General features: G+C 33.6%; 4 protein-coding genes across 6 annotated transcripts in view; 2 read left to right on the forward strand and 2 right to left on the reverse strand.

Annotated features, from left to right (window-relative positions):
* Positions 1 to 4,782, forward strand: part of LOC108572940 (lipoma HMGIC fusion partner-like 3 protein) — a 6,263-nt gene extending 1,481 nt beyond the window's left edge. For both annotated transcript variants that reach the window (XM_017935286.1, XM_017935285.1), the window contains exons 3-7: positions 98 to 321; positions 407 to 601; positions 3,480 to 3,567; positions 3,806 to 3,960; positions 4,550 to 4,782. In XM_017935286.1, coding sequence (XP_017790775.1) covers positions 105 to 321; positions 407 to 601; positions 3,480 to 3,567; positions 3,806 to 3,960; positions 4,550 to 4,782 — 888 coding nt within the window. In that variant the 5' untranslated portion in view covers positions 98 to 104. The remainder of the gene's footprint in view (positions 1 to 97; positions 322 to 406; positions 602 to 3,479; positions 3,568 to 3,805; positions 3,961 to 4,549) is intronic.
* An 851-nt stretch (positions 4,783 to 5,633) lies between these two features.
* On the forward strand, positions 5,634 to 7,702 carry LOC108572831 (cilia- and flagella-associated protein 36). Its single transcript, XM_017935150.1, has 5 exons — positions 5,634 to 5,887; positions 6,168 to 6,343; positions 6,762 to 6,952; positions 7,028 to 7,364; positions 7,439 to 7,702. Exons 1-5 carry the CDS (start codon positions 5,662 to 5,664, stop codon positions 7,700 to 7,702), a joined length of 1,194 nt encoding a protein of 397 aa, XP_017790639.1. The 5' UTR covers positions 5,634 to 5,661.
* A 4,824-nt stretch (positions 7,703 to 12,526) lies between these two features.
* On the reverse strand, positions 12,527 to 15,924 carry LOC108572911 (serine/threonine-protein phosphatase 4 regulatory subunit 3). 2 transcript variants are annotated; one of them, XM_017935247.1, is made up of 6 exons: positions 15,395 to 15,924; positions 13,597 to 15,195; positions 13,364 to 13,515; positions 13,176 to 13,276; positions 12,874 to 13,073; positions 12,527 to 12,765 (listed from the first exon to the last, which is right to left on the reverse strand). In XM_017935247.1, exons 1-6 carry the CDS (start codon positions 15,590 to 15,592, stop codon positions 12,679 to 12,681), a joined length of 2,337 nt encoding a protein of 778 aa, XP_017790736.1. In that variant the 5' UTR covers positions 15,593 to 15,924; the 3' UTR covers positions 12,527 to 12,678. The 2 variants fall into 2 exon arrangements, with proteins under 2 accessions (XP_017790736.1, XP_017790735.1); XM_017935246.1 differs by having other exon boundaries at positions 12,874 to 13,276.
* A 2,541-nt stretch (positions 15,925 to 18,465) lies between these two features.
* Positions 18,466 to 21,190, reverse strand: LOC108572908 (E3 ubiquitin-protein ligase synoviolin A). Its single transcript, XM_017935243.1, has 9 exons — positions 21,097 to 21,190; positions 20,741 to 20,936; positions 20,541 to 20,633; positions 20,297 to 20,449; positions 19,933 to 20,223; positions 19,645 to 19,859; positions 19,373 to 19,563; positions 18,899 to 19,301; positions 18,466 to 18,814 (listed from the first exon to the last, which is right to left on the reverse strand). The coding sequence occupies exons 2-9, from the start codon at positions 20,867 to 20,869 to the stop codon at positions 18,520 to 18,522; spliced, it is 1,770 nt and encodes a 589-aa protein (XP_017790732.1). The 5' UTR covers positions 20,870 to 20,936; positions 21,097 to 21,190; the 3' UTR covers positions 18,466 to 18,519.
* Positions 21,191 to 21,573: the final 383 nt, after the last annotated feature.

Here is a 21,573-nt window from a genome sequence, read left to right on the forward strand (position 1 = left end):
CTCTTATCGATAAAAATTTATTCTTGAATCTCCTTTGATTTTTTATCAATATCTATAGTTTATCAATATCTAATAATCATTTTATTTCTCTAAACAGTAACAACATGGGCTCGAAGATAGAGTACGTGGAATCCTCCCATATGTACGCGACGAATTACATTCGTAATTCGAAGGCGATCGGCGTCCTCTGGGGTATTTTCACCATATGCTATGCTATAATCGGTGTCGTGGCCTTTATCACGCCAGAATGGTTAGGCGACTTGGAACATGAGAATCCAGGAAGATTTGGTCTCTGGACTAGATGTAGCTACGGTGGAAATGGTATTATTTTCTTCCGTATCAAATATCATTGAAATAATTGATCGGACCCGATTAATTAATATAACTTTTATTTTTGACTCTTCAGGTGAATTGGGCGAAGAATGTATCGGTAGACTAGACGATCTATCAACAATCGCCAACATTCCCTTCAGAGCGAGCACCATTCTAGTCGGCATCGCGGTTATAATCGCTCTGTTGACTATTTGCGCGATGCTTTTGTTCTTCTTCTGCCAGAGTACAACTGTCTTCTATTTGTGCGCCTGGATGCAAGTAGTCTCAGGTAATTACTGCTGCTATCACCTTATTATTGTGTTCATTTTTACCATTATGGAAGCTAGAATTGATGCTAAGATAAGGACACTTCTATTCTAAGTTTTTCTAAATTATTTACAGGATATACACCTCAGGACACATAATTCTATTCTCAGTAATTTCTCTAACTGAACATGTTCATTGTCTAAGAAGTATGAGTACAAAGTTAACTTAATTTAATTGTTTAAAAAAAAACGGCACATCTTGTCTGTTTTTCGGATAAATTATCTTTCATCTGAATAATACTATTGATTTAATTACTTTTATAATAATTCCAATATGGACGAGTTTAAACTACTCTGAGACATGTGTATGGTTCAGTGAACAGTGAACGCGTTAATTTTCCAATTTTACACCATTAATTCCTACAACACAATACTCTTTGCAGATCCTTTTAGAAAACCACCTCCACCACCGTGTAACTCATTCACTTGCCAGTGTGTCAATATTATACATCATATTATCGTTGAATAATACTTATATACCGATATAACGTATTAGGAAATGGGAATGCGTTGCTCTGAGCAATTGCGTAATATGATCTTCAAAAGCTACGATGACCATTTGAAAACTTAGAGTTACGCGTTGCTTAATCGACACGAAAATGAAAGAAGGAAGAAAAATGAAGGGAGAAGCGACGCTCAAACATCATTTTAGAAAGTATAACGCGATATGTTCTCGCGGGTTATTGCCGTAATCGTCCACGTAATACCTTATCATCGTGAAACAGCTGAAAATTACTACGATGCATCAGTGAGGCCATTGGGTCAGGAAATGATGCAATTATCCCTCCTCTCTTGCTTACAAACCTTGTTGTTAACTGGATTTCGTACGATATAAACATTGCAATTACTACCCCTAACAAGTTCACTGTTCAAAGAAGTAAGAGTACAAAGCTAACGTAACTTGGAAGCTATGTATCCATTTATGTATATTTTACAGATTTCATTTATAGTATATAGTTCAATAATTTCTTTATAATAATTATTAATTCTTGCTTCTCCTATGAAAATGAAAAATTTCAATGAACCGTAAACCTTTTTCTCACGAACGAAGAAAAATCAGGTTACAGAGGATTAACTTAATCGCCCATAAACATGACTCTTTTTTCACTTAAAAATTGATCGATCAAGTTCGAAACGACGATAAGGGCAATCAAACATTCGCCCTGACGGACTATTTAGAATAAGCACAGGATACGCAGAGTTTCTATGATCAATGAGTAAAAATAGCGTGACAATCGTTGTTATCCTATTCTACCGATCTAAAGTTAAAGCGGTTTTTATCGCAAATCGCGTTTTTCTACGAATAGAAAGCGTTTCCTGTCTACGGGAGCGTGGTTGCGAAATGCGTAATACAACAATACTATAATGAAACGAGTCTCAGTGATGTCTGAATCACGGTTTGCTTGATTATCGGTTGCTCACTGTCTATCATTTCGAAGCACGAGTTTAAGGAGAAAACCTGCTGTTTTGCGAATCTCATTCTCGTACAGAGAGAGCAAGGAATCGTTTAAAATGGAGAATAGTAGACCGTTATAAGATGGTTAAACTGCCAATTTACCGCTTTTCCAACGCCTCTACGTTTAACATATTAAAACTTACGATGTATAGAATATACTTTTCTGTAATTTCTCTTCTCGAAAATATTCGAGATTGACGATACAGTTGTACGTTGTGGAGAAAATCGTAATATCAATTGAGATGACCAAACGCGGCTACGCTTCTGAAATGCTTCTTAGTATGTACGTACATGATGTTGACCCACTTGAAGAACATTGACATGCTTGATTTATTCTGCAATAAGTTACGCGACATGTATAATGTTCACGCTTGGCTATTCGTTGTCCAACCACTTCGACTTTTTCCTTTATTTCCTTGTTCAATAAAACGGGGCAATGACTTGTACACGTGAAACGAAAGTTTCATCTGGAAATTGTTTACTAGGAAATTTGAAAATTAAAAAATTTTTCTTAAATTGTTACCACCTTCGTTAAACGATACTTCTTAAAAGTCTAATTTCATTAACGTTTCGATACGGATGACTGTATCAGCGGAAGCAGATTGTAAGAAAAAGATAAATAGGCGATTGGTTTTACGTAAGAATCGGGATGGCTGGTGAGAGATGGAAAGTTTCAAATACCATCGTCGTTGATGGAAGGCATTACCGGTGATCGTGGCTGGTTTTGTACGCCGACAGTGAAAGTCGGTGGTTGAAATGTGAATCAGCTACGCGTGGAGGGAAACATTTCACCTAGAAACAAACTGCACGGCTATAATACCGCACGGCGAATCGGAAATGAAAACTTTCCGTATCTGTGTACATATGTAATACGATCGTAGCAATTTCCGCGATTGTGTTTTTGATCCTGTGCAATTTTAATCAGCTTTCTTTCTTCATATTTTTTCATATCATTTTCTATTTTTTATTATGTCAATTACAATCTATCTTGCCTTTTATCTCTCCAGTGATGTATTCACTGCAATTTAATTTGAATTAATAGATTTTTTATGTGAATAAATTTATGTGAATAAAAAGTTGCTTCTTCTAAGCGTAAGAGGTTATGTAAGCTTGACAAAAAGCTAATCAACATTAGAAAAGCAAGATCGGTACCTTTCACTGTTGACCTCTCGTACAACATCCGTGAAGAGAGATAGTTCATTGAAATGCCAGCAACTTCATGCACATATTCCCGTTCGACGAACTGTAGCCTTGAGAAGAAAACGATCTTAGCTCGAATATAATGTCATGAATAACTCCAATATGATTTAGACATGCGTTATTAAATGGATTTAATTCATAATTTAATAGCTGTCTGAGAAATAATGTACTTTTCTATGTTTCAGCGATATCCATGGCTATCGGAGTTTGCATTTATCCTCTGGGCTGGGATTCACCGTTAATTCGAGCTGTCTGCGGCGCAGCCGCATCTAGGTATTAATTCAAATTTTCCGCCATAACCATTTAATTTTCAATCTGAAGGCTACCTGACACGCAGTAATTGTATCTTACGATTTTAACTGGTAGAAAGTCACAAGAGATAGTTCAAGTATAGCTGTATCCTCGATTATTTCAAAAGAATCTGTTTCCTCATACTTTTGTCATTCACGTTAAAGTGTGTCATTCTATCGAGCCTAACGAAAAAATGCATATCTATCGTTTCATTCGGTAGATACAATCCAGGCGCATGCGCCGTTAGATGGGCGATACCGTTAGCAGCGATCGCCGCTTTGGACGCCGCTACACTGGCTGCACTCGCTTTTATTTTGGCGTCCAGGCACGTCAGACTTCAACCAGAGCCATTCAACAATGGTTCTCTATACAAAGGTATAATCATCCCCTTTTAACATGAATGAAACTAAAATCTGTAAGAAGAATATGAAGTAAGAAACAGATTTCTAGAAAGCAGAAGCCTTCGCTATCGTCAAAATTCAAATCTTTTAACACGTTCGTGCCACGGGGAATTACAAGTTTTATGAAATATTGAATTATAGGAAATATGGATTAAATTGATACTCTAATCTTCCTTTGCACGTATTTCACACGAGCATCGCGTTGAAGAACTTTCTTTATTTAATGAACGTTCCATTTCCGAAAACTGTCGTGTATCACCGGTAGTATAGTTAGTGGAAACTATAGTAGTAAGTAATTGACGTTACCGCACGATAAATTTTTTAACTATACTGCAATGAAAGAATCAATCCCGAGTTTCCATCGCATGATTTTGTGCGAGGCTCAAACTCCTTATCTACCTCGAATTGCTGTTTTGACGCTCGTATTACGTGTACTTTAACGCTTGACCGATTTTACGACCTCGCTACATATATCGCTTTTTTACCAACTGTACACGTGCCACGGAATGTGTTAGCAGTAATTTTAAATATTGAAAATAACATCTATCTTCACTTCCTTTTAGGCGAAGTAAATCCAGGATACGTGAACGAAGCGCAGAGCGTTGCTGGTTCGCGAAAATCGTTGTCCTTGCGACCGGTTCTCTTGGTGGCTCCTCCGGAACAAGATCGCTACAGTGAGCTCTCCAGAGCGAAATCCCATTCACATCACAGCCTCTACACACCAGCTCCTTCACATCCAGCCCATACGATATCGACAAACACGTTGAATCATTCTCAGCACAATTTCCAATTGTAGAGACTTGATATGCCGTCTACTGTGGCGAACACACCGTTGTATATAGGCTATCGTACTGCTACGAATACTTTTTTCAAATTTACTATCGACGTTATTACAATTATAGATAGACGAGGAGAAAAGCATTGTAAATATCTCTAAAGTTTCTTTCTTTATACACATATTGACTTGTTCTATTGTTTTTTGTACTCGATTTTTCTATACAGACCAATAATTGTTGTATCAAAACGATGAAGTATTGGAAACAGCCTGTAGAGTTAGATCCGTAACATTTTTATATTTTGTATATATGTTGACATAACTTGTAAACTTTTTGTTCTCTTCTTTTTCAATGTATATTCTATGTATATGTAACTAAAGTTAGTTTTATACAAATTCATTCCTAACAGAATAAATTATATGATATGTAATAATTCCTGACACCAGTTCAGAGTGTGTCGATATCTTATCTTAGGAACTTACAAAAACTAATTACACTCTCTCTTTCCTTTTTTTATTATTATATAAACAGGTAACATAAAGTGTTGTGTTTACAGAACGGAGAGAATCTTACATTAGCGAGCAAGTTATATGTGCGCGCGCGCGTGTGTGTATGTGTGTGTGTGTGTCACTGAATAAAGACACCAGAAAGAATCAGGGACGTTTATAATTTTTACAGTGTGTACTATACACCTGTTTCACGACATACTTTTCCTTCTTTCTTTTTTTTTGTCTTCTTTTTCCTTATCTTTGAAATAAAAAGGGAGACAAAATATTGAAATGAAAAAGCTTGTTTGATTGCTTCCGTTCGTTCGCGCAAGTCTAAAGCAAAGTGTTTTGCCGTACGGTAACTATGACTACACTTAAAAAGAGACACCGAGTATACGCGCGTGTGTATGTATGTATGTATGTATGCATTTATGTGTGTATGTTGGTCGAGAAACTTTCTGTACCACAACAAAATTCGAAAAGAATCGATCAGTCGCACTAAGGAATCACCGTATTAATCGCGTCAGAATGAACGACAAAGACGACAGCGCTTGGGTATTTGATTCCCTGATCGGTTTTCTTCAGGGTCCTATTTGGTCCGCGCCTCTGATCACCTTTATCGAAGAGAAGTCGCTCAGTGAGTTGAAATATTTACGCAATAAATGTTCCTTTTCTTTTTTATTTCGTATCTTTGATAATCTTCTTCAAGATCAAGTTTCATAAAAGATATCTTTTTTTTTCTTTTTTGTTATATATATTTTTCTTCCATTAACACTAAGTATTCGTTCAAAGATTATAGAGAAAGGAAGATTATCATACTTTATTCGAGCTTCGTGTACCAAAATGAATCCTCTGGTTTTTTGTTACCGATTTTGATACGGATCACGCTTACATTGAATTTTTCTTCTTCCTCGCAGTATTCGAAGCGGACGTTGAGGACAACGACGAGTATCAAAAGATATATCAAGAGTACAAAAATCTGGTGGACTTATTGCTTGGCTGTTTCATGGAAGACATGGGAATCACTCCGGAGCAGTTCGAGCACGCTTGTACCGTGAACAAGTATACAAAAATGCCTATACAATTTCAACAGGCGAGTACGGAATGTATTGTTGAACAACAGAGAGGATAGTTACGTGGCTTTCGTGAACTGGATTGTTCGAATTACCAATCCAAGTTTTCAGGTTTAAGCTATGTACAATTGAAGTAGAGTTTATGCAAAAAAGTGTTCATGTATAGTTTAACCCTTTCGCAATTAACAGGTTTGAACAGACGAACAAAAATTGATCGCAATTTAGTATCTATTACAGACGCGATGATCAATAGATAAATAGGAAATTGGTAAAAAAGTAATAATTCGATCACGAAAGGGTTGAAGAAGTATCACCTGAACTCTTTCTGTACATGCTCTTTCAATTGACACTGGTTCAAATTCGAAAGCTTCGATTAATAATTCAAACAAAATAGACAGATGAATGAACAGCGTGTGTCAATTTTGTTACCCATTCCAGAACTTGTTCGAGCAGATATGGGCGGCGAATGAGTATGAGATATTCAAGAGGATGATGATACAAAAGAACCTGGAGCTTCAGTTGCAAGCATTGAATATGATAGAGCAGAAGTATGGTCTTACACCTGCTTCATTAATGTACGAAGCAGACGTATTGACGAATGATCCTTTGGTCATGGAAGAGATCATTCAGTGAGTCTGTGAATTATCTCATCGCATGATTTTCATAGAGAAATTTATTAAATTCAGATATTGAAAAACTTGCAGGAAGCATGTACTGGAAAATGAAGAACAGGATGTATCGGCGGAAACTTCATTAATCAAGGAACATGAACGCCTGGCGGCTAAATACAATAACGAGAGAGCATTGTTAGAAGAAGCTCTAAAAGCTTCACGAGATGAAAAAACACCTGAAACAGAAACACCATCTTCTTCACAAGACGAAGAAAAAGAAGAAGTAAAAGCAGGAATAGGAATCATTGAAGAAGAAAAGGAGGAGAAAGAAAAGGAAGAAGAGATTAAAGATGTTCCCAAGTGTTCTAAAGTGGTTTCTTTTGATCCTCTACCCACAGATGAATCAGATGAAAAATCAGAGGAACCAAACGTATTAATCAAACCAATTATATTCTGACGAGAAACACATGTGAAGTATTACCTGTCTTTTTATTAATATTTTAGGTATCAGAGGAGGATATGAAGAAGAGGCAGGCTTATTTAAAAGCTAGACGCGATAAATTGGTCGCCCTTAAGAAGGAGGCGAGAAGCCAACGATTAGAAATGAATTCAACACGGCCAAGTTCCGCGAGGACAGTGGCAGAAGCGACTATCAAAGGGGAGCAAGAACTAAAATTACCAGAACCTCTAGAGCCATCCATAGTGCAAGTACGCAAAGCACTTGCGGCCCGCCTTCAAGCGGAGGTGGTGCGTAAGCAAACGTACTAATAATAACGATTCTCTAAGAGATATTGGAACAACTCTGTGTTTCACTGGGATAAAACAGTGAATCGGATATTTTACGAAGAATTTCGTACAGGGTGACAGCATTAGCATCTTTTCGTAGACGTTACGTTAGCATAAAGACAGCAAGAAGGATATTTATAAAGGGATTAAAAATCGTTACAAACATTAATATTAATCAGGATAGACCACCTGAACGGTAAAGCTGCGATTTCTTTGTGGAAGAAATGACTATGCGCGAAACAAAAGGAGTACAAGTTGTTTCTTTTCCGTTCTTTTCTTCTTTGTTTTTTTTTACACACAATTCCAAGCGTTCACTGTTTCGATTTTTTCTTTCTCTTTAAAGTAAGTCTGAACGATTTGGTATTGTTACAAGTTTGCATATAAGTGTGTTTCCGCTTCTGAATGCCGATGTGAAACAATAGAAGTAATCTTTTAAGGTCACTTGCATTATTTTCTCTCAGTCGTTCGATGCATTTTGCACGATTACGAGCTTACTTATGAAAGAAATTTCTTAAATAAAGAAAAAAAAAGTAGAATAAAAAACAGAATTTTTTTTATAACCGCGATTTGTATAGATTTTTGAGAGAGTGCGAGTGATATAAATAAAAGAAACGAGGAAGAAAACGATAGTTCCCATTTTTTAATTTTTTTTCAATTACGTCAGCTCATTCTTTACAGATGGAAATTGCCATCTGTGATTCTGCTTTTGCTCGTTCATAATTTATTTGACTCGTTTTGAATTGACATAAAGAGAAGAGAATGCGAAGTCAACGTAAAAATAGATAAAAATCGATCGTGTGATAATAAGTAGAATGTCAATGATATTTAAAAAAAAAGAAAAAAAAAACAAGATGAGTGTAAATACGCTGGAAAATCTGTTTTACATATTATTATCTAATAGCATAAATTGTATAAATCACAATTAGACAAGTAGAACTGAAATCAACGGCAAGTATACATTCATACAAAGAAATATCCGTTTTCTTTTCGTCTTGTTTCTTCATTTAGCGATTAAACACTGAGGTAAGTCATGACTCCGTTCATTAACCAATTCTTCTAATTTAAAGTTTTATTTAATTAAATATTCTCCGCACTTCTACAACACACTTCTATTTCGTGTAACACACATTTATCCATTCTCACTTTCTTTTCTGTTAGCTGTCCGATTATAAAGAACAAAATAAATTCACGATGGAACACGAGCGATATACGATCGACCACTATTTCTAAAGCAAATTTTACACTAGTAGAAAGTATGATAATTGAAATTTATAGTTCCCTCTATACGATCTAGTATTTTAGCAATATCGATGCTTTATACGTCACAATTAAGTCAACTTAATAAATTAATGGATCCATGAAACTTTTCGTTGTTTAAAAACGAAAGAGTTCTTCAGGACACGCTCGTCTTCCGCCGCAAATTCTGACATATTAATTCTCGGCTTTGTTGTTTGTTGGCTCATCCGATCGATCTTCGTTCATACCTCACTAGAATAAAATGCAAAATATTCGATTTCCACTTGCTCTCCATTCAACTATTACCATACTACACACAAAACAAAGTTCTTTGTTACTTCTTTTTTTCCTTCCTCCCCCCCTTTTTTGTTAATCCCTTATGCTTGCTCTTAATTCACATGGTTTTTTTTTAATTTTTTACGAATAGCTTCTCATATAAAAAGGTGTCTTTTTCTATGTGCGTATATATACATGTGCATATATATATATACACACACAAAGAACTTTAAATTGTGTAATATTCATACGATTATTACATCGACGTGTGACGGTTGTGAAATTTCTCTATACCTCCGGCGGCATTCTGATCTCGCACAAAAAATGTCTCACAGTTTTTTTTTCTCCTTAAATCGGAAAGGAAACATCGAAAAAGTATTAACTATTCTCAACAATTACATCGAAACGGGACTCGTCGGATACATATGTATATATATATTTACATATACAATTGTCACAACTAACAAAAATCGTTCCGGAATACTCGTATTTTCCAATAGATATATATATCGATAAAAATCGATATCGTTCCTCGTGATCGGCTGAATAATCGAGAGAGAACCGGCTTCGTAAGATTCTGAATCGATTCGAAAAGCGAAATACGGACAAAAGGCGATTGATTCGTGCATCCTAACGAAGAGAAAGCTTGAATACACAAAAGAAAAAAAAAAGAAAAAAATAAGTTGGATTTCTCCCCTGCTGATATTATGAATTCTCGAGTAATGCGTTCCTTTGAGAAACATAATGTAAGCTAAAAGCTTGTACGACGATTTCTTCTTTTTTCATACTTTTTTAATTGCAGAAAAAAAAACGATTAAAGAAATCATTGTTACGATAAATATATATATGTATATATATGCGGTTCGAAGCACCAACGATGGGGTACAATGAACATTAAATAAGAAATAGCAATAATGAAAGTGACGCGCGACAACGACAAGCCTGCAACACTCCATATAAGTGTGTATGCTGTATACACGTGTATGTGAATATGTATGCGTGTGTGTCTGCTGTGGGTACGAAATTTAGCTTAAATAGCATTTATGACCGCGCTTTTTACTCTAGTATCACTTAGATATCGATTCCTTCTTTTCTTCTCCTTTCTCTTCTTTTTCTCATTGTTCTTCACGTTACTTACAGTCCTCTTTAAAATATGTCCAACGCAAGTCCTGTTTCTCTCAAACTTTTACCAGTTTTTTTTTCTGTTTTTTCGTCTTTCATTATCATCGAATAAATCGTGAATATTATGTAAAACACATAAAGAATAACATTACTCGATATCCTCTTAATTAATTAATAATTAGCCTTTGTTACATTCCATTCTCTCTTTCTCTCTCTCTCTCTGACGTTCACACAATCACTCTCACTGTCTTTCTCTCCGTGGTTAGTCCAAGTTGCACTCTTTTTCTTCTTTTTTTCCATTTTTCTTTCTTCTTATGTACATATATACCGCTCAGCTCCAGCGAATTTGCCTACTTTGATATTCACAGGTTTTTTTTTCGCTTATTCTCGTGACTGAATTAACTTCTAAAACTCTCCACTTTCCTCCCTCTTAGTATCATAAGTTAATATATATGCATATGTGTACATAGACGGTACGTGTGTGTTGCTATTTACGAAAAAATGTCCAATATACATATACAGGTCTAAAGCAGTCTTAGAAACTCTGTTCAGGGTGTGGGGACATTGTGAAAACTTTATACATTAGCTTATAATACTTTTCTCTGCTCCTCTCCTGTTCCTCAAGTTAACTCAATCAATTTAAAACGCAGGGAGCACACACGCTTCTGAAATAATATTACACATAGAAGAAAGAAAGAAAAAAAACTTTCCCAAGGAAACACGATAATCGACGTAAATTGAAAACAACAGAAAGTAAATCAGTTTAGACTCTTATAATACCAGCTTTCTCGGTTGTGTGTATCAGTAGTTATAAAAATTAAGTAGACACTCTTATCTGGAGCTGATATAGATCAATGAACTTCCATTTTGATCTTGATATGACATTATAACGTGATTAAAAATAAACTGTTTTACCAAGCATCGTTCGTATGATATTCATCGGCGTTTTATGATGCCAATTTCTTTGAAATCTGAGTATTTCATTTTATTACGTTCTTTCTTTAGTTTCATCTATGTTCATGTAATAAAAGAAAAACTTTTTTACTTTACGTTGGAAATAATTTAAATGAAATTACATAACTTTAATGAAATGTATATATAATGGAATTTCGTAAGGATGAATTTGCACAGATATACTCAATATTTCACTCTTTTTTTAATCTTTTCTTTACAAAGTACAACGATACCAGGCTCTATTCTTGCCTATATTGATTATGAATAATTTATACGAATAAGATTAGTTTATACTTAATGCTCAAGATTGCAAGACACTTTTACATATACTTATTTTTTTTCTTTTTTTTTTACATCGAGGAGTAAATTGCGGACATGAAGTGCAAACTGGTAAATATACACAAATCAAATATGTTTATTGTACAATTTCTACTACTTACATTGACAACCGAAAAGCTCGTTCAAAGAACCTTAAATGGGAACTGAATTTTTTTTTAAAGGAATCGCATTTTCTCTGCTTCACCCACGAATGGTTGTTTTACAATCGTTACAAATATACATATATATACAAACTAAATACTATGTCCGTTAAATTGGATAAAGTTTCATGATGTCTGACCCCCTTCAGGGACAGGTCTTAATTGCCCATCGCACGAATAAGATAATTTATGGATGGCAAAACAAAACACTCAGTTGTTTTTGTGCGGTACATCATGTACTTTTACATGTGATTTTTTTTTCTTTACATAATAAGTTTCTTCTTAATAGATGTAAATATGACGTACTGTCACAATTTTAATTATTACATGAATCTAAGCACACGCTTAGAAACTCTGTACTTGTAAGAACCACTAGGCCTGGCTAGAGTTTCTTAGCCTATTCGTGAAATAAATTTCTCCTAGTACAATGGGGTGTTTCCAGACAATGTGGAATGGACTATTTCTTGTTAAAATCTTGTTATTTTTAACACTTATGTGGTCATATAATATTATGCCACAACTTTATCATCATATATCTCGTTTAAAGAAAGTTCTGTCTTTCTTTTTGTATCGCATTGATTCATCGTTTGTTTGTTTGTTTTATCTTAATTACATATATTCCATTTCTTACACCCTTTCACCCACCTGCGTTCAGTATCGATGCTTTCGTATATTATACACAACCCAGCACAAAGAGGTATGTCAATTTTCCACCACATTGTAAACACGTATCCTCATATGTCCACTCACTTAAAGGAGAATGGTCCTTGTTCTGCTACAAAAGGGTTGACAGTACGATCTTCTGATCGAGTCCTTTGTGCACGTAGGAGGGTCAGAAATGGTAGTAGCAATTAAAAATCACAAATTCCTTGTTCTCTTCCAGTTTGCCTACTATGACAATCTTTGTCGTTTTGGAGAGGGTGTTACCTCCGTATCCTCGTCTTCCTCATCCGAATCTCCCTCATAATCAACTAAGCCCTGAAAAATGTATCATTAAATGCGCGTCTTACTAGTAAATACGACTAAGGGTGTAACCACGTCAAATCATTTTATTAATGCTTTATTGAAAGAAACTTGAAAGTTTACCTTCTTAAACAGTGCAGTTCCGGTTTTTTCTACGGTGCCAATGGTTGAATTTGGACTTATTTCCGAGGCAATTGGAGATTCGTTCGTCGTTGTTGTAGTGTTGTTTATTTGTGATTGTTGCGAGGTAATGTTATTATTAGCAGTATTGTTGTTCAATACGGACTGCTGTTGCTGCTGCTGCTGGTGATGACTTTTAGAATCTGCAAGAGCAGGATTAAGTGCAGAATTTGAAGTTGACGACTGTTTCTTAGCAGAAGCCGGAGGCACAAGATCTGCTGCTGCTGCGGGTACGACCGCCTCACCCTCATCAAAGTCTTCTTCTTCGTTGAACCACATTTCCTCTTCTTCATCTAACTGTCTCTGGTCCCTTCTGTATCGACTATTTCTCAATATGGATGGAACGCTAAATAGCATCAAAACGTACATTATAATTATTTTTTAATGATGATGAATTATTTGAAAGATTTTTTATATAGAAGAATGTATATACCTGTCAAGAGCTGCTCTGTCCCGATCCTTCAATTTGTCTTGATGTTGTTCATACCTCAATTTCAAAGCTTTAAATGTTTGTACATAATCGATTGCTTCCAGTTCTTTTGAGAAATTTTCAACAACGTGCGAACATAACGATTTAATATCCTCCTAAAATAAAGTTAAGGAACATATTAAAAGTATGCTACGTAATTGAAAAAAAAAATGTGCAGTATACATGTATATGCTCACCAGTTTAATAAATTCAAACATTTCAAGAATAGCTGAATCCAACAAATTGTATCTACCATTGTTTCTCACAAATGCATCAAATACAGGTGCAAACAAATTCCCTTTAGTGATATATCTATTGTAAAATTCATCTTTCAATGCTACAATTTTTCTCATGAACCTTAAAGCGCACAGTACTAAAAACGTGTGTGTTGATTTCATTAAAACCAATATCCGTTTGAGCAGATCTTTGTTTAGTATACAATTCTTAATGTGGTATGTATGATGCTCTACACAAAATGATAGTAATTCTAAGATCAATCCTAAAAGCTGTACTGTTCTGTAATCTTCCCTTGCTGGTCGTTCTCCAATCGTGTTTGCTAAAAGTGGTGCTATCAATGTTCCAATACTATTCTTGTAGAAATAATTTAAGAAATCAGTCTTTTCTGATTTGTTAACGGAAGCCAACATGTTCTCTGGATCAAGGAGCAAGCGTAATACACCAGCTAATTGAACTGCTCCACCCAACTCTGGGTCACTATCGCCGACGAGTTGAGCAACTATTACATTTATTAACAATTGGTCCTGTTCTGTATTATTTATTTGTTGCAATGTATAATCACGTACAACACTCGGAGAATATTCTACTATGTAAGTCAATATATCTATACTAGCTGTTTTTGTTTGGGCATCATTCATTGCCAAAGTAATTTCTAAAGCAGGTAAAATACCAAGTGCTGTTAAGGTTTTATAAAAGGCCTCCTTTCCTTGTGGTTGAAGATTCTGAGAAAAATTACAAAATTCTTTTAAAAAAAGAACTAGATCACGTCTCTTACTATCTGATGTTGCTTCATCAGTTAATTGGCGGAATAATTCGGTAAGGAATTTCTCGTCGTCCTGTATCAAGGTCACTATTTCAACCTTATTAAAAAATATAAAACTACTCAATGTATTTAACATATTATCTTCAAATACGCTTGGAGTTGGTAAAACTACATCCTGAATGTATTGAACTCGATACGTTTGGTGAATTTTAGCTAATAGCTCAGCATTTGTAATAGGAATTGCTTGCTTAAATCTGGCTAACTGTCGAAGATATTCTCTATGCCTCTTTGGCTGAGGTAATGTTGGCTCGTATTCCAAACATCCAACAACATCAAAAATTGTATCTTCGCTAAACATAACTTCAAATAATGTGTTCTTATTAAGTAGGAAAATATTTTTAAATATGTCATAAAGATGATGCAATCCTTCAATGTTTTCTAAATCTTCACAGGTATGAAATAGATTTAATAGTTTCTTGATATAACCTTCTGATTCTAAAGCCAATGCTAATTTATCCTTCCTCATTTGTGAAGATAAACAATTTCCTATAAGTTCATTAATATCTTCCAATCGACTCAATTCACATGGAGGCAATTCTATTGGAGGTGCAGCATCTGACATATCATCAAACCGTTCATCTTCTGACTCTTCAACAATATCTTGAGTAATTTCAACAGATGGATCTTTCCCTTGTACTTGACATATCTTCTCCCAAATTTCATCACAGCCAGCCTTTTCTTGAAAACTTAAGGCTAAATCAAAATTTTCTCCTTCCGACCAAACTATTAATGTATCCTGAAATAAAAAACAACCAATTTATAGTTTTTATAATTCATAATTTATTTGATTCTCCACATATTCTTTATCATATTTTCCATTAAAACTATGTAAAAATGGGATATGAAAAGAAAAGTTAATGTATAAATATATTATCTTATTTTTTTTTTTAAATTACTTTCTTAATGTTACATTAAAAATTTATAACAATTGTTACCTGCTGCTTCTGATATGCTGTATCAGGTTGTATTCTACTTTCCAACAAAACTGAACCATCACTCTCTGCTCTGACCAAAAGTGAAATTCCTTTCAGTCTATCTACATACGAAGAAGAAACATGACCTGTGCCACGATCATCCCACTGTCTATCAACATTGAGTGCATACAACTTCACTCTTCTGCGTGTATCCGTCATGTTGTAAAAATTAACTTATACACACTGTTTTATAGTATCACCAACTACCTCGCATCCCTTTTATTTTCACCAACTCTTTGGCTTTCTCAATATGCTTATAAATGTTTCTCAACTCTCTAATTTATCGACAAATGCACCAAAATCTGCATATATCGATCTGTCAGTTACTCCCTTGTAACCCATTAAGGCTTTTTATTACAACATTAACCGTATAAGATAAAGACACCTTTAAATATATGGTTCCTTTAAGGTTCTGGTTCGTACATAAGATTATTCCTTTCTAATTGTTTAAACAAATCAATTGTTACTTAACAAATACACCATAAGGGATCTTTGTTCATTTCTAATAACAATTATTGACAATCTTACAGATTTTTCACCAACCTATGTGTCCTCTTAGTTTTTCACTAACTGTATAATACCTCCTTTAATAAACTTACACAATATTGAGTTTTGTCACTAAAATTGTTAAGATAAAATACGAGCAACGATGATCCGTCACGTAGTTCACATGCCTTCTAGTTCGATTGACGGAATGAGATTGTTTACCGTAATAGATGTTTATGCGCTCTTCGTTGCATAAGCCTGATTCTTGCGCCAAGAAAACCTCTCAGGACGCGCGGGAAAACTTTACGTCGTGCACGTTTTCGCTATCACGTGTCGTGAGTACACGATGTGAATAAATCTTAATTATATGCCGAATCACTCCGAAAGGCCAGCTTGTTGTCGTGGAAGGTCAGGAGAAAATTTTGTTGCTGGGAAGACGGCACTCTGCGTGCTCTCTCACCGCTGTGTACGGTTCCCGCGACAAACGAAACTCAAATTAAAGTCAATCCTCTTGCAATACAAATACTCATAAGTACACGACTACTTTACTCGATTTCTTGCGATACTGCAATCGCCGAGCATTGCAATTCTTCCGTTCTTATTAAGCAAAATCACTCTAAAATTGACATAGACACTGAGCAGCCACAACACTACACTCCGCCATGTTAGATCACAACAACGCGCTACGGGGTTCGCCTCGTGTATCTCAAGGATTTTAGCGGGTAATATGATAGCTCGTATTTGACCAAATATTTCGTTAATTAATATAATATATAAATTACCTAGAGTAACAAACTTATATTTAAAACAATTAATTACTGCCTTTTTAACGTGAAATAATGCCTTAGTGTTATTTATTTTTCAATATTATATATATATGAAATTTTATATGCAATTGTTTAACTCCAAATTTTGTATGATATTTAACAATTATTGAAATAGAAATCTATAGGTGCAAATATATAATGTATATGTATATAAAAATAAAATTTTATGTTATAAAGTTATTTTAAATAATATAAATGATCTATTGTATTTGCAGAAAAACATGTGTAGTATTAAAATTATTAAAAATACGTGAAAATTGCGTTGTTATATACAATTGTATTATTACTAAATCTGTCGTTCGTCTATTGTCTAATTAATCAGAAAACATTAATTACACAAGAATTAATGCATATTCAAAAACGATAAAATGAATTTAATAGTAATGAGTAAACAGACCAAAAATTGAAATATGAGAACAAAATTAAATGCTGTGATGTTTTACACAAAAATTAGATATATTAACAAGTGATATTTATGATTTTGCAAAAAATACGTAAGTGTAGAAACTTATGTATAATTTATGTAATATAAAATTATTCAAGATTTACATATTAAAAAATTGGTAACAATTTTATTTTCCGAAAAAGTTAAAATTACAAAAAATAATTACTAAGTGCGATTTAGTCTCTACTTTATGTATAGTCATATCGAGCTTGCGCATTTTCAGTATTGAAAAATGAGGTTATAATTATCTTTCACCTGATCGATAAAATTTACCGAATGATAATGATTACTCATTTTTACATCTTAAGATATTCATGACGATGTTATAACAATTAAAATACCGTTTATTCGATTGTGTTCAAATAAAAAATTTGACATTATAGGTTTTTTAACGAGTTTAATATTCTTTTATGGCGTGAAACTTTGTTTAAAGTTTTACTTTTATACAAATAAGAATTATATTAATCATTGTTGTTATAACATCTTATGCCTTTGTACTTTGTTTAAAATAACTACATTTGTACCTATTTTAGAACTTGTGTTATTTTGTTCTTATAAATAATACAATTTATTTTGTACTTATCTTCTATAGTCTCACCTGATGTATATTTATTGTTCAAAATTATTACAAATAACTTTGTACCCATTGTATTTATAAATGTATTTAAATTTATATAGTGAAAACAAAAACATTATTAAATAGACAAATAAATTTATTACATACAGTGACAGTTATCTAAAACAATTATTTTACAGTCATGTTATAGTGACTGACATTACCACTCCCATGTACAGACACAAGCATTCCTAATAACATGTAATAATTATAGTAAAATCTGTACATTAGCCTGTATGAAGCATAAACAAGACTGACAGGATGTGTTGTTATATTTTATAATATAAAAGTTATGGGATAAAAAATAATAAACTAATTTTTAGATAGAAAGTACAGAAACAATTTAATTGATACAAAATTCATTGTATGAAATATTTTGGAGAAACCTGTATCATCATATAAAGAATATATACACACACAAACTAGTTAAAGAGCAAGAACTAGTTAATGAAATTATAGTTTGCATATTCTTCTATTGCTTTAAAACAATTTACAACAATTCAAAAAAGAAAATCATTGTATTATCTTCTTTAAATGATTATTTGATATATTTGTGATTATTAAAATTGTAATATCAACTTTGAATTTCAAGCTCTTAACCACAATTGTTACACATTTTTGTTTTTCAAACATCAATCGTATCTGCAACCAGGCTCGTTATTAATCAAGGTAAAATTATATTACACAAATTATCAGATAATTTTAAGAACATTTACTCTGCTGTAAGTTGAGCTGAAAATTTTTGTAACCTACGTCTTCGTAGCATCTCTTGTTCACTTGAAGATTCTGTAATTGATGATTCTGGAGTTGCATCATTACCATTTGTGCCTGATAATGTATTCACATTATCACTGGAAGAATTTGCAGTAGGAACATTCGTCTCAGTTTTAACTTGCGTTTGTTCATTATCTACTTCAGGATTTGCACTTTTCGACGTTCCCTGCTTTGCCATTGAAGAAATGTCCGTTGTAACATTCGTACTACTCGTTGCAGTTGGCACGGGAATGCTGTAAAAGTGTTATAAAATAATAACAATCATTCAGTTCCTTTTTTTTTGTTTTTGTTAATATATCCAGAAATTTTTTACACACTTAGCAGTAGAAGCTGCTGTTTGATATTGGTTCATCATAGCATTAGCAGCATCTAGTAGAAGCTGAACTCTTTGTAATGTTTGTATTCTAGCTTCGACGGCTTGTCGCAAATTACCCTCCATTGCCCTAAGTTCTTCTTCGCTCAATTCTGTAAGATTCGGTGGCGGTGTGGGAATAGGAGGTAACGGTACCATTGTAGGAAATGGTGGTGGAAACAATGGTACACCACTGGCAGCCAAATTTTGAAATGATGTTGATGCAGTATTCGAAGCACTATTTTGTCCTTGCTGTTGCGGCATCGCAGCACCTGAACCTTGTGGTTGTTGTTGTTGCTGTTGTTGTTGTAATGGTGGCGGAACTCCCGGAGCTTGCATTCCGGCCCAAACTGCTGGTAGAACTTGAACTTTATTTTAAAAAACATGAACATTAATGTTTCGAAATATTAATATAAATATAAATATTTTAATGCATAACGAGCTGGACGTATTTGTGGTCCTGCCTGTGGTGGATTTTGTTGTCTATTTCCTTGATTATTGTTAACAGGTCTTAAAATGTTTAGGCGACAAGTGGGACAGGTTTGTTGACGTTGAAACCAAGAACGAAGGCAGGCAGTATGAAATATATGATTGCATGGTAATTTTTTACTTGCTGCTACCATTTCCTCTCTATAACAATAATGTGGAAAATGTTTTTAATGTTGCCTGAATGTTTATGTTCTAAAAATAGTAATATATTATTATACATACCTGCATATGATGCACACATTATCAGCAGCAGCTAGTTCCTCTGGTGTTGCATCTGGATATAATGTATTCATATTTCTAATAGCACGGCGAGACATTACAATATCATGGAAAGCTTTTTTAAAATCTCTCATTGTATAATACATTGCACGAAGTGCAAACAAAGGTAAAGTATATAATTTAACCATCAGTGTGACAAAAGCAACATACAAAATAACCTAATACAAAAAATACATTGAATGCAATCATTTCATAAATTCTTGAGGAATAAATGTTATTAATCTCACTCACCTTTAATAGTCCAGTTATTAATTCTGTATATAATAAATATACTGGCTTATTGTCCCAAGGGTTTTCACTTTGCAGATCTATTATATGCAATATGTACTTTACAGTAATGTTGAATACAACAGTTAAAAGAATAGCATATTCAAAACCAAATACAAGTTGCACTGAAGGACCTTTTGTAGCTGTTGTATTATATGCATAATGAATCATAGTTAAATTTGTAACAAATAAAAGTGCCAATAGAGTGCGAACTCGAAGATGGAACAACCAGGTTATTACTGGGCTTCTTTCCATCTAAAAATGAATGTAATAAATCATTATGTTCTTGTCATCATTATTATCTCATTAGTTTATTCATATTACTTACATAATCAACACGATCTTCTGCTAGCCAATGAAATGATTTCAAAAATAAAAGAAGTGTAAATAGTGCTATAAATTTTGGACTAAAATCATCTCTAAACACTGTAAATGCTAGACAAGTTTCAGTCACTGCATACCATACTTTTTCCAATAAGTGCTGCAAATGAATAACACTCAATGTATACTTGCATATACTTTACAAACTACTAATATACTTCTAATTAATCAAAAACACATCATATATTTACCTCAAGTTCAGCAGCACGCAGAGTACCAAAAAATATCTTTCGAAGAAAAGCATTTATCATAAATACTAGAATTAAACCTTGTGTATAGATTACCTAAATTTGATATAAGGAGAGAAACATAAGAATCGTTAGAACGTTTAGAAATGATCAAGTATAACATTTAAATATAAAAATTTAGGAAAGAAAACATCAAAACTTACAGTCATACTAGGGTTGGATTTGGTTATGTGAACTACTGTTGGATAAAACTGTTTTCTTTGATAATAAGCGTTGCCTATTACAGCACATGTCAGTGCTGTACTTATTAACATTATTCCGGCCTCCCTCATCTTTTGGTGGATTATTGTTTCAGCCTAAAGGCTGTTCCTTTTTATTAAATATTCACTGACACTTATCCTACCAAAAATTTACGTATCAACAGCTGTAGTAGATCCAACTAGGATCAACGAGGCGCTGCTATCATAACGACAGTATCCAAAACTATCAATGAATATGTTTGCGATTGCAAAAATGTTTAATAAAAAAAAAAAATCAAATGTTACCATTTCTACCCTACCTTTATTACTTAAATACTGAAAACAATTTTATTTCATGGAGGATATACAACTCTCGTGTCATAGTTATTTGTTATGTGTAATGAATCGTATTATTTTTACTTGACAGTTTTAGATGAGACAGACGGCAAAATCTGATTGGTGGATCAATTAATAAATACGTTACAATTACCTAACCACGCAGAATGCAACACAAATGCAATTTTCATTTTATTTTTTTTATTTTTTATTAAATTTAGTTTTCTTAATACTATATTTACATATCAACGAATACAAATTTCTATAATTTTATATTTGTGAATAAATCACATACGAATCGTAAAACACAAAACATAATAGTACATTATTAATACATAAAACATTGTTATATTCAGTTAATATTATAGTTTTTTATGTTATACATAGGAGATTTATTTTAAATGGCACAAATTTGAAGCTTTCAAAAAAATTGTATTGCAATAAAAATATAAAATATTTGT

This window comes from Habropoda laboriosa, unplaced genomic scaffold (assembly GCF_001263275.1).
Source record: "Habropoda laboriosa isolate 0110345459 unplaced genomic scaffold, ASM126327v1 scaffold102, whole genome shotgun sequence".
NCBI classification, from domain to species: domain Eukaryota; kingdom Metazoa; phylum Arthropoda; class Insecta; order Hymenoptera; family Apidae; genus Habropoda; species Habropoda laboriosa.

Excerpts from the sequence above, each read along its gene's own strand:
- LOC108572831 (XM_017935150.1), top strand. The coding sequence starts at position 5,662 with ATGTATGTATGTATGCATTTATGTGTGTATGTTGGTCGAGAAACTTTC. Across the intron at positions 6,953-7,027 it reads GTCATGGAAGAGATCATTCA|GAAGCATGTACTGGAAAATG; the intron begins GTGAGTCTGTGA and ends AAAAACTTGCAG. Across the intron at positions 7,365-7,438 it reads AAAAATCAGAGGAACCAAAC|GTATCAGAGGAGGATATGAA; the intron begins GTATTAATCAAA and ends TTAATATTTTAG.
- LOC108572911 (XM_017935246.1), bottom strand. The coding sequence starts at position 15,592 with ATGACGGATACACGCAGAAGAGTGAAGTTGTATGCACTCAATGTTGAT. Across the intron at positions 15,196-15,394 it reads CAGCATATCAGAAGCAGCAG|GATACATTAATAGTTTGGTC; the intron begins GTAACAATTGTT and ends TTTTTATTTCAG. Across the intron at positions 12,766-12,873 it reads GAACTGCACTGTTTAAGAAG|GGCTTAGTTGATTATGAGGG; the intron begins GTAAACTTTCAA and ends TACATTTTTCAG.
- LOC108572908 (XM_017935243.1), bottom strand. The coding sequence starts at position 20,869 with ATGAGGGAGGCCGGAATAATGTTAATAAGTACAGCACTGACATGTGCT. Across the intron at positions 20,450-20,540 it reads TGCGTGCTGCTGAACTTGAG|CACTTATTGGAAAAAGTATG; the intron begins GTAAATATATGA and ends ATTCATTTGCAG. Across the intron at positions 20,224-20,296 it reads CAGAAGATCGTGTTGATTAT|ATGGAAAGAAGCCCAGTAAT; the intron begins GTAAGTAATATG and ends ATTCATTTTTAG.